The 12,887-nt window shown below is 43.1% G+C and overlaps 1 protein-coding gene across 1 annotated transcript in view; it reads right to left on the bottom strand.

Moving 5' to 3' along the window:
- Positions 1-6,324: 6,324 nt before the first annotated feature.
- Positions 6,325-12,887, bottom strand: part of smad5 (SMAD family member 5) — a 33,126-nt gene continuing 26,563 nt past the window's right edge. Inside the window, exons 4-7 of the mRNA XM_060927996.1 lie at positions 8,517-8,618; positions 8,083-8,304; positions 7,118-7,374; positions 6,325-7,024 (exon numbers count right to left, since the gene is read on the bottom strand). Of these exons, the coding sequence (XP_060783979.1) occupies positions 6,881-7,024; positions 7,118-7,374; positions 8,083-8,304; positions 8,517-8,618 (725 nt within the window). The 3' untranslated portion in view covers positions 6,325-6,880. The remainder of the gene's footprint in view (positions 7,025-7,117; positions 7,375-8,082; positions 8,305-8,516; positions 8,619-12,887) is intronic.

Below are 12,887 nucleotides of genomic sequence, written 5' to 3'. Positions count from 1 at the left end.
TCACCATCCAAAACCGTAAATATTAGAAAACACCGTCCCTATGAAAAACGCTCGGCTTTTTTTTAAAGTTAAAATTACAAACTTACTCAAAACTACAGCCATATACGGTTTCTGCATTTCCCCCACTTATTTCCATAATTGTGGCCATAAGTTTACAGACACTCATCATGGATATAAACTGGGTGCGATTTGCTGGGGGGGGGGATCATTCCTCCCTCTGGTTTTTATCTCTGCTGAAAAAAAATCCTCGGGGACAACCCAGTCAATAAAACAAACAAACCAAAAAAAAAGTTGACATGACAGGCATGTTGTGACACAGTTTTCTATGGTCTACATTGCACTCACTTTCAAAATGACCCGAAGTGGCAGCTTTGATGTTCACGAACGTCCCCAGCAAATAGATACTCATCTCTCATCTCATTATCTGTAGCCGCTTTATCCTTCTACAGGGTCGCAGGCAAGCTGGAGCCTATCCCAGCTGACTACGGGCGAAAGGCGGGGTACACCCTGGACAAGTCGCCAGGTCATCACAGGGCTGACACATAGACACAGACAACCATTCACACTCACATTCACACCTACGGTCAATTTAGAGTCGCCAGTTAACCTAACCTGCATGTCTTTGGACTGTGGGGGAAACCGGAGCACCCGGAGGAAACCCACGCGGACACGGGGAGAACATGCAAACTCCACACAGAAAGGCCCTCGCCGGCCCCGGGGCTCGAACCCAGGACCTTCTTGCTGTGAGGCGACAGCGCTAACCACTACACCACTGTGCCGCCGCAAATAGATACATTGTAGATAATAACAATATCTTTGCGTTCTATACAGGGATGCAAACAGCGCGCCTTTTGGCGGATGCTGCCTTTTTCACGGCCGATTTTTTTTTTTTTTTAGGGGGGGCGTTGGAGTGTCTGATTATAATTTCAAAGTAAATTCATCTCATCTCATTATCTCTAGCCGCTTTATCCTTCTACAGGGTCGCAGGCAAGCTGGAGCCTATCCCAGCTGACTACGGGCGAAAGGCGGGGTACACCCTGGACAAGTCGCCAGGTCATCACAGGGCTGACACATTGACACAGACAACCATTCACACTCACATTCACACCTACGGTCAATTTAGAGTCACCAGTTAACCTAACCTGCATGTCTTTGGACTGTGGGGGAAACCGGAGCACCCGGAGGAAACCCACGCGGACACGGGGAGAACATGCAAACTCCACACAGAAAGGCCCTCGCCGGCCACGGGGCTCGAACCCAGGACCTTCTTGCTGTGAGGCAACAGCGCTAACCACTACACCACCGTGCCGCCCTTCAAAGTAAATTCTGTATTAAAATTACTAAATAAGCAAATCCGTTACAGTCCATGAAACAGGAAGTATAAGGATGAGAAAAAAAACAGTTTAAATCGGAAAGCTGGGCACAATGTGAACTGCGCCATCAGAGCAAACTGTTCATTTAGTATTCATGTATTTTAGTGATTTTCGAGTCCATTTAATCCCGAGGAAGAGAAACATCACAGCAACGCGACAAGCAATGCGAACTTTGTTGTGTGTTAGTGTTCGTGTATTTAGTCAGAGAGATAGGAAGATGAATTTACTATCTCTGGTTTAGTGTTCGTTTTCATTTAGTGTTATTCATTTGATATCATCGGATGTTATTGAGCTGTTAGCCTATTGTTACCTTAATTTTGTGACGTTTCATGATTAAAAAACCCCATCCCCCCTTCTGGTTTTTTGACAAATCGCACCCTGGATATAAATATCATGTATAATTTTGAAAGAAACTTTAAAATTCTTGTTCCCCCTTTATTAAAGATGTTCTCAATTCTGCCCCAGAAAAAAAAAAAAAAACAGTTTAAACAACTCACCGAAAGCCCAACATTACCATGACATTTCTAACCACAGGCAGAAGTTTATTCATCTTTATTATCTATAAAACACCTGGTCTGTAGCAGCTATGCATGTTGTCGTTTAGTGAAATTCTCAGACAATAATGAGCGAGATGTAGATACCCACCCTGCTGACTTCAACTTCAGATGGTTACTTATTTATGAAGTAAAGATCTGAAAAACTGAGATTCACTGAACTGAAGAGATTCACAGATAGCAGAGAGAGAGAGAATACCCGAATGAGAACGCGGTATCTGATTGGTCCAGGTAATCTCTGCACCACGGTAACCATTTTTACGTCAAATATGTTAGTGAGTCCAAATGCTGGATGTCTTACAGTCCAGCAGGGGCATTGAGCCACACATCAATAATCTGAACATTAAAGCTAAACGTGCATATGGACTGTTTATGTCGATTGCCACAAACTAGTGTTTCTCAAACTAGATATCTGGTAATTACTTCTCTAATTTAGGAGTTTTAGAGAAAGTGAAAATTAATTCGAGAAGTTGCAAGAGTGAAAATATACTAATGCTCCATTCATTCACACATTCACTATCTCATCCGTTTGCACATCACACTACAATCATTTGCATTACTGCTGTATCTGCTGCTATTGCTCATTTGCACTACTGTTCATATACACCTCATAAGCTACTCTTCTTTACACACACACACACACACACACGCGGTTGAAAGTTTGTGAACCCTTTAGAATTTTCTATATTTCTGCATAAATATGACCTAAAACATCATCAGATTTTCACACAAGTCCTAAAAGTAGATAAAGAGAACCCAGTTAAACAAATAAGACAAAAATATTATACTTGGTCATTTATTTATTGAGGAAAATGATCCAATATTACATAGCTGTGAGTGGCAAAAGTATGTGACCCCCTTGTGCAGCAATAACTGCAACTAAACGTTTCCGGTAACTGTTGATCAGTCCTGCACACCGGCTTGGAGGAATTTTAGCCCATTCTTCCGTACAGAACAGCTTCAACTCTGGGATGTTGGTGGGTTTCCTCACATGAACTGCTCGCTTCAGGTCCTTCCACAACATTTTGATTGGATTAAGGTCAGGACTTTGACTTGGCCATTCCAAAACATTAACTTTATTCTTCTTTAACCATTCTTTGGTAGAACGACTTGTGTGCTTAGGGTCGTTGTCTTGCTGCATTACCCACCTTCTCTTGAGATTCAGTTCACGGACAGATGTCCTGACATTTTCCTTTAGAATTCACTGGTATAATTCAGAATTCATTGTTCCATCAATGATGGCAAGCTGTCCTGGCCCAGATGCAGCAAAACAGGCCCAAACCATGATACTACCACCACCATGTTTCACAGATGGGATAAGGTTCTTATGCTGGAATGCAGTGTTTGCCTTTCTCCAAACATAACACTTCTCATTTAAACCAAAAAGTTCTATTTTGGTCTCATCTCATTCTCTCTAGCCGCTTTATCCTTCGACAGGGTCGCAGGCAAGCTGGAGCCTATCCCAGCTGACTACGGGCGAAAGGCGGGGTACACCCTGGACAAGTCGCCAGGTCATCACAGGGCTGACACATAGACACAGACAACCATTCACACTCACATTCACACCTACGGTCAATTTAGAGTCACCAGTTAACCTAACCTGCATGTCTTTGGACTGTGGGGGAAACCGGAGCACCCGGAGGAAACCCACGCAGACACGGGGAGAACATGCAAACTCCACACAGAAAGGCCCTCGCCAGCCCCGGGGCTCGAACCCAGGACCTTCTTGCTGTGAGGCGACAGCGCTAACCACTACACCACCGTGCCGCCCCTATTTTGGTCTCATCCATCCACAAAACATTTTTGCAATAGCCTTCTGGCTTGTCCACGTGATCTTTAGTAAACCGCAGACGAGCAGCAATGTTCTTTTTGGAGAACAGTGGCTTTCTCCTTGCAACCCTGCCATGCACACCATTGTTGTTCAGTGTTCTCCTGATGGTGGACTCATGAACATTAACATTAGCCAATGTGAGAGAGGCCTTCAGTTGCTTAGAAGTTACCCTGGGGTCCTTTGTGACCTTGCCAACTATTACACGCCTTGCTCTTGAAGTGATCTTTGTTGGTCGACCACTCCTGGGGAGGGTAACAATGGTCTTGAATTTCCTCCATTTGTACACAATTTGTCTGACTGTGGATTGGTGGAGTCCAAACTCTTTAGAGATGGTTTTGTAACCTTTTCCGGCCTGATGAGCATCAACAACGCTTTTTCTGAGATCGTCAGAAATCTCCTTTGTTTGTGCCATGATACACTTCCACAAACATGTTGTGAAGATCAGACTTTGATAGATCCCTGTTCTTTAAATAAAACAGGGTGCTCACTCACACCTGATTGTCATCCCACTGATTGAAAACACCTGACTCTTATTTCACCTTCAAATTAACTGCTAATCCTAGAGGTTCACATACTTTTGCCACTTACAGATATGTAATACTGGATCATTTTCCTCAATAAATAAATGACCAAGTATAATATTTTTGTCTCATTTAACTGGGCTCACTTTATCTACTATTAGGACTTGTGTGAAAATCTGGTGATGTTTTGGATCAGATTTATGCAGAAATATAGAAAATTCTAAAGGGTTCATAAACTTTCAAGCACCACTGTGTGTGTATATATATATATATATATATATATATACACACCATTTTTTTGTGTATATACATATGTCTCATATCTCCTATGTATAGTATTTCTTAATATACTTTTTTTTAAATCTGATTTTACAAGTAAGGTGAGAGAGAAACGGCATTTCAATTCTCCTACATGTTCCGGATAGTGAATTGACAAAAAAAAAATTTGAATCTTTCTCCTCAATAGCCCCTTCTACTGCTACCATATGCATGACATTACTTCTGTGACACCTCTTTGCAAAAAAATAAAAGGTTTTTATTTGACTTGACCTCATATAACAGCATCCTTTATATAAAAAACAAAAAACAGACACCTAATACCCATGTGGGTCTATTTAAAACACTTTCATTGTGATCAATCATTAACTATTAACTAGATTTAAAAAAAAAAAGTTGACTAATGAATGTTCATTCCAACTTAAAACAGTCAGTTTCATTGTCCTACAGTTAACTGATAATGAAACCAATTACAGTAAATTTTTTTCAACATAAAATCTTGTGTTGGACAGATAATCAAGTTTGTAGCAGTGCAAAATATTTTTCTCATCTCATCACCTCTAGCCGCTTTACCCTGTTTTAGAGGGTTGCAGGCAAGCTGGAGCCCATCCCAGCTGACTACGGGCGAAAGGTGGGGAACACCCTGGACAAGTCGCCAGGTCATCACAGGTCTGACACAGACAACCATTCACACTCACGGTCAATTTAGAGTCACCAGTTAACCTAACCTGTATGTCTTTGGACTGTGGGGGAAACCGGAGCACCTGGAGGAAACCCACACGGACACGGGGAGAACATGCAAACTCCGCACAGAAAGACCCTTGCCGGCCGCTGGGCTCAAACCCAGAACCTTCTTGCTGCGAGGTGACAGTGCTAACCACTACACCACCGTGCTGCCCAAAACATTTAAAAGTAAATTACTTTTCATTGTGTTAATAATGGGTGGCACGGTGGTGTAGTGTCACCTCAGAGCAAGAAGGTTCTGGGCTCGAGCCCAGTGGCTGATGGGAGCCTTTCTGAGTAGAGTTTGCGTGGGTTTCCTCTGGGTGCTCCGTTTTCCCCCCACAGTCCAAAGACATACAGATTAGGCTAACTGGTGGCTTTAAAAAGAGCCACCCATGTGAGTGTGAATGGTTGGTTGTCTGTGTCAGCCCTGCGAGAACCTGGCGACTTGTCCAGGGTGTACACCGCCTCTCCCCCATAGTCAGCCGGGATAGGCTCCAGCTCACCTGTGACCCTGTAGAACACGATAAGCAGCTACAGATAATGGATGAATGTGTTAATTGTAGTAAAAAGTGTTGCACAAGAACAGAAACATACTGGCAGGAACCAAAACTCAGTTCACAGTCCCACTAACAGGGTTAAGATACAAAATATGAACTTTATTTCCTGGCTAACTGATGCTGGGCAGGAAACAAAAAAGCTTTGCTCCTTTTTACCACAAACTTATGATCAACTTCTCCACTGTAGCTTTTGACCAGCAGAGGACACCAAATGACAACTTACACTGTCCTCCTGGGCAAGAGCCTCCAAGCTTGTACTCATTAAATAAGCACACAGGAGAATCATGACTTCCTTTCATGGCTGTTTTAATCTGAACCCAGGTTGAATTGTGAGACTACAATAGTTGAAGTCGAACAAAATTAAAAAAACAAAACAAAAAAAAAAGCACTACTTCTAGTTATCCATGTCAGCTACAGTAAAAAAGTGAAAGGTAAATGCATATTGTTAAACACCTTGCTAAGATCAGCTAAAAGAATGCACCTGAATTTCAGCAAATAGACTTTATTTAGAAGCAGTAACTTTTTGATTTGCCTTCAGGCAATAAAAGCTATAAAAAAAAGGAAACAAACCATAGTGAACAGAGTCTAATAGTAAACAGAGACCATGTCTTACTTGAGAATAACTGGGATTAGACAACAATACAAAGTACAAAGATTCTTAAAGAATCAAAGGATTGCCATTTTGACTGGTGTAAGATGTAAAGATATGTGATATTAAGTTTCATTCAACTACAAGGTTACCTACAGGTAGACAAAAATCACACAGCATAATTTTTAAAAAAAGACACAAAGGCAACTGCTAAAGCAGTAGTTAGTCCATTGTATGCCACCACCTAGAATTTTCCTCTGTAGATGTTCCTCTGTCAATGTGCCTCAGTCCCCGCCCCATCATTCTGACTGCTTCAGAGTTTCATGACCCTTTTGCAGATAGTGTAAACAGTTCAGCCCTTAACATCTCCATTTCTTTCAAAACCGGAGAAAAAAAAAATTAATTAAAAAATATCCAGATAAAAGATCCTCCCAGCCCATGGAGGGCCCATCATTAGGAAACTGAGGAAATGGGGTTTACAGGCGAACCCATTTGTGTTAGTACTTTGTCCAGCCACTGAAGGGGACCATGCAGATGCACCTCTATCCAGCAGGGGGTGCTGGTCACATCCTGTCGGTGATATTCAGCCCCCCAACCCTGAGAAGAGCAACAATATTGAATGTTTTGAACAAACCTGGTGACTGAAAATCATTGAATATTTTAAGTCAGCATGCACTCCATAAACAATACCTTTACAAAACTCATGCGAATAGTGCACATCTTCGTGAGCTCATAGACGGCCTCAAAGCCGTGGTTGACAGACTGGGCAAGCAGCTGAGCAAACTCCTGATTGTTGAAGATCTTGAGGCTGCAGCCACTGGGGATCTTGCAGACGGTAGTGGGGTGGAAGCCATGGTGGTAGTTGCAATTCCTGCTCTGCACGAAAATGCTGGTGTCACTCAAACACTCGGCGTACACCTCTCCTCCAACGTAATACAGGTGAACACCTATGATTTGACAAGAGACCATTTCAGCATGAGAAGGGAAAAAAAAAAAAAAAGTTAACAGGTTTTAAAACAATTTTCCATCGTATGTACTTAAAGCTAATACAGAATAAACTTAGAAGCCATTTGACTCTTATGGTGATGATACACGGGGCAACTTTTTGGGCAATGTTGCCGAGCAATGTTGCTGGGCAATTGCGTTTTGACTCTTTTCTATTGAGATTGGGCAACATTGTTTCTTTCTGAATGGTTTTGATAATCTCTGGCAACTTTTTGAGATAAGCCAATCAGAACGCGAGTATCGAGTCATGTGGCCTCCGGTGAGGTTCGGATCAGAAATTTCAAACAAATATGGCGGCCGCTCAGTGTCAGTGGAGTGAAGAGATGGAGAGACTCCTCATCTGTTTTTACGCCGGTAAGTTATTTTAATATTCTATATGGAGGAATTTACCTCACCAAAGCTCTAAAAAACAGACAGCTTGATTAAATGGTCACAGCAAAAATTAAGACATCGATTTTTTTTTAGCTAACTGTAAACTGCCGTTGCCTATTGTTAGTTGCCCTGAAAAGTTGCCCTGTGTCTCACCTAGTTGCCCGTTGCCAGCAACATTGCTCAGCAACATTGCCCAAAAAGTTGCCCCGTGTATCATCACCATTAGAGCAGAACATGAAAATAAAACCTCTGTTAGAGTACCATTACATTGCCCCTACCTTTGCCAATATGGCGGCGGGTGTTCTCGATTGTAGAGTTGCGGTTGACATTGGACAGAAGGCCCAGGCAAAAGCGATTTTTGTTGTTGGACGGATCGGTGAACCCATCCACCAGCACGCTAGTAGAGGAGGCATGATAAGCCTCTCCAACACGGTTATTCAGCTCATAGTACACAATAGAGCACCAGTGGCTTGGCTCTTCATACTCTACAGGCTGCACATCTGATGGAGATTGGGGGGAGGGGGGGGGGGGGTTTGGGGGAAGAGAGTGCTTCATGTTACTGAAAGCAAAAACAGCCATACAAAAAAAAAAAAAAAAAAAAAAAAAAAATCAATTCATGCTGCAAAAATCACCTAAAACCACTGAAGGACAACAGGCATATTGATATTGGGAACACGGGCCATGTTTATCTGATTCACTGTGACATCCTTACCTCCTCTTGGCACCATGCTGCTGCCACCAGTATCCATGGGATTAGAGCCATCCTGTCCCATCGACTCCTCTGGAGGCATGTAGGCAGGGGGAGGGGTGTCAGCTGGGAAAAATAAGACACCACAAGGAGAGCTATTAGAAGTGGAGTCTCAATACCCTTGAGTCAACGTTTCAGTGGATCAGCACTGAAATCCCCCTCCCTCTTACATCTTATGGACAGCTTTTAGTGTCTGATTTCACAAGTCCCTGATGTGAAATGCCCATTTCAAACCAACCCATCAGCCATCACACTTTCCGCAAGGATATCTGGTTCCGCTCCATAGTGCTTTAGTAAAGGAGGACTGTTTCAAACGTTACAATGCAGCGTATGGTTATAGTGATTTTCTTAAGGCCAGTTGTACATTGTGCAACTCACAACTGTCACACTGTATAAGAGGAGATGAGATTGTGTAACATACTGTGCAATGACATGTTCACGTCAGATTAAACAATGAAAATAGGGATGGGCATTTCAAGCAAAAAATAAATAAATTCAGTATTCACTGGGAACTATTCGACAATTCTTCGAAGATTGACGACGACCCCCCCCGTGCACGCATGTGCATACATGAGAGAACGAGAGATTGATTAAGTGCTAGGTCTATCTGGTTGAGTTTGCACCCTCCATTTTCTTTCTGGAAGGAGTTCCACACAACGTTTTGATGGCTGTAGTAGTCTTTGCAAGTTTCTGCTGTTTGTACAACCGCATCAAACCTCAGCGTTACTCAAGTTTTCCACACTGTACCAAGGTTCAATAATTACATAACTGTTCAATACCTCACTCAAATGTGCAGTACTCATCTAGTAACTATTATGTACCATAACCATTATTTACTACTCATGTGCAATCATTGTAGCAATAACTTTTGTTAGTCCATCCATACAGCCGTTTTCCCTTCCACACTGCTATTCATGTGCAATAATATCTGGTTTACTTTTTACATGCATTTTGATAAGTTTCATATACCGGTTTAATTTTATGATATCTTTTCTCTATTCGAGTATGAGCAACTGTAGATGTACTTGATTTCCCATCGGAATTATCAAAATATTTCTGATTCTTAAGTTTTACTGTCACCTACTAGCAGTGTGTTCTTCAGTTGATTAATGGCAGTACCGCCACCTTCTGGTGGTAGAAACACATTACTTACTACCAGGCGCCAGGAAAAACAAGGGAAATGATGTGATTTAAAACAAAACATTTTTAACGACTATTCAAAAATCATGACCTATCCCTAGAAGGAAACTACTATACTGAGTGTGCAGCGATGTAGCGCATGCTCGTAGCTCTGCAACTGGAAATCATAAAAATAGATTAATGTGGTCACGAGTAAAACTTGAACAGAGCATGTGTGCGCTAATTAGCTAGCTACACATCTGGAAGCTGTAATTCCTCCTAATTTTATTGCTTGTCATAAGGGCGTCTTTTCCCCCTTTTTGTCTTGTCATGATATAAACGCAATGAGACATTCTGCCTGCAGCAGTGCTCTTTGTAAATCCCATATGTTTTGTTTACATTCCTCCATTGCCACTACCGTGTTTCTATCCATCCCCGTGAGTTCTGTGTAATCGCATGACAACCTCCTATTGGTACATTTTAAACAAAGTGTCGCAGCAGTAAACCATACACTGAGATTTAAATGAAAATTTTGCGACACTGCCTCAACTCTGTCATCGACCGCTGGTGAGCATGTCACATTATGCGTTCTAAAAACACTAATCTCCCAAAGGTCATCCTTTCCAACATGCTGAATATCGTACAGTGCAACCAAAAAATAAAAAATAAAAAAAAATAAAAAAGTACTAATTTAAATCATAACTCCGTCTCCGTCAGGTCACCACTGATGTATTCAAAACAGCAAGAGAAAGAGGTGATAGTGATTCTTTTGGGAAATTTTGTTACAGCAGCAAAAGATGATGCATCAAGTTGAAAAGACGTAAAAAAGCAAATTATAAGTGACATTTATTGATGTGGGCATACTATGAAGAGTTATGTGAAATCATCAACCAAACGAACAGGTTAATGCAGTTACGGTAAACGTGAAATGTTTATAAATCACCTTCTAAAAACAGTACAATGTTGTAGATTTAAAGGTCCCATGGCATGGTGGTTTGTTGACGCTTTAAACGGGCTCGTGGAGGCTTCCGGATGTTATATCCACAGCCTTTCTCAAAATGAACCCTCGGCACGTAAATATAGCCTCCTGGGAGAAAGCCCCATTTCAGCGCTTTTCCCAGTGCGTTGTTTTGCTAATGAGAAGCAGGAGGCGGGGAAGGGTAGAGGGTGGGGGCGGGCCATGGGGGGAGGGGCTTGACCAAGCTGCGCGCACACATACTCGCTGCCATCAGCCCCTGTAGCCACGCTGCTAAGACAAAACCCCGTTCTCCCTCAGACTCCTTTTGTAAACTCAACGTGACACAGAGAACAAGAACAGAGAGAGTGTGTTCGGAGTGGTAGTTTACGAACGTATAATACCCTAGGCTTGAACACGCACTCCATAACCAAAGAGGATAGAAGCAGCAACTACAGCAACATATCGCTTATCCAACAGAAGACATGCATTGCGGAGCAATAGTCAAACATAAGCTCATAAGTTACAGTCAATTTCCAGACTAAACTCAGTTTAACAGAGCATGCTGCATGCTCTTTAGTTTTGTAGCGCAGAGTACCTGGCTAACTGCAGGAAGCGGTTAGCTGCACAGCTAATGTAGCCATTGCTAGGCTAACGCACCGATTTTAAAACACGGCAAAACGACCAGTTATACACTTACTTGTTCGCTGTTTGTGGCTGATGCGGCAGGGATGCTTGGTACGGACCCAGGCTTCAGTGACAGTTGATGTGCAAAACCTGCCCTGTACTGTCCCAAGTTGTGGAAACATTCCTCAGGAAAATGCTTCCGACAAACATACACCGTCTTATGGCCCTTTTCCACTACCCTTTTTCAGCTCACTTCAGCTTGCTTCAGCCCGACACGGCTCGCGTTTCGACTACCAAAGAACAGCACGATTCGGCTCGCTTCAGCCCTGCTTAGCCCCTAAAACTCGCACGGTTTTGGAGTGGGGCTGAAGCGAGCCAAAGCGAGCCGAGTGAGGCTGGGGGCGTGAGCAGACACTCCCCTGTGCACTGACTGGTGAGGAGGAGTGTCCTCACATGCCCACACACGCCCCGCGAGCGCGCTGGGATCTGTAAACACCGTAAACCCGGAAGAAGAAGAATTACGAGAATTTCTGAAGCCTTATGCGCCTCGCCTCATCTATACGCTCTTGCCAGTATCTGTTGGCGTTGTCGGTGACAACAAGCCACAGCACCAAGACCAGCAACACTAACGACTCCATGTCCTCCATGTTTATTGTTTACTATTCGGGTCGTGAGACTACCGCTTAAAAGCTCACTGATGTCACTGTTTGCGCTGCTTAACGACATCACGTGACATCCACCCACTTTCGCTAACTCCACCCAATGTGTCCACCCACTTCCAGCCAGCACGGTTCAGCGCGGTTGTAGTCGAAATGCAACTCCAACAGCCCCACTCAGCTCGACTCAGCCCAACTCAGCACGGCACGGCTCAGCCCGACTCAGCCACGTTTGTAGTGGAAAAGCGGCATTAGGTAGACTCGACAGCGTATTATTGGAGTAAATAAAATTAAGCCACTGCGTCTTTGGGGCTCTCCCGTCGGCAGTAAAAACAGACTCCTTTCTGTGCTGTCACATCCATGTACAGCGCAACTTCCATGTTTCGCTCGCTTAGGTGATGCCATGTTGTTGTGTCCTCTATGGTCTCCTCACTACAACTGGGCGGGCAATCCATACAGTGGGTGGGAATCCAGAGGGGGGGGCGTGGGGATCATCTCCCTTGCTGACATAGTAAAGGGAAGAGCTTATCAACGCGCCGTTTTGACGCGCCATTCTCAAATGTTGGGCATAGTTTGGTTTACACATTATGAAATTTCTAGCCACTGGGGTGACTTAAGGTCAGAGGAACTCATTTTAACGTTAAAAAACCTCAAAGTGAAAATTTCATGCCATGGGACCTTTAACAAAAGTACTATATCTGTATATTAAAATGATCTAAAGCCAATACTGCTATAAACTAATGTAAAAAGGTAGAGAAGTGGTACTTTACAGAGAGATATCAAATCAACATGGCTGCTTACACCGTGAACAGTGTAAACGGGGAAGGAACCGGTAGTCTGATGCACTGAAATTTCGAGTTGAGGGGGTGGTTTTGGTGGTTTTTACTGGTTATAGGCAGGGAACCACAAGTTGCAACTTTACCCCAAATGCAGCATAAGCATCCACGACTACAAGGGCAGCTAGAGTGACCAAAAATA

Source organism: Neoarius graeffei, chromosome 8 (genome assembly GCF_027579695.1).
Source record: "Neoarius graeffei isolate fNeoGra1 chromosome 8, fNeoGra1.pri, whole genome shotgun sequence".
Lineage (NCBI taxonomy): Eukaryota > Metazoa > Chordata > Actinopteri > Siluriformes > Ariidae > Neoarius > Neoarius graeffei.
The sequence above is the reverse complement of the archived record's forward strand: the minus strand, read 5'-3'. Positions and strand labels throughout refer to the sequence as shown.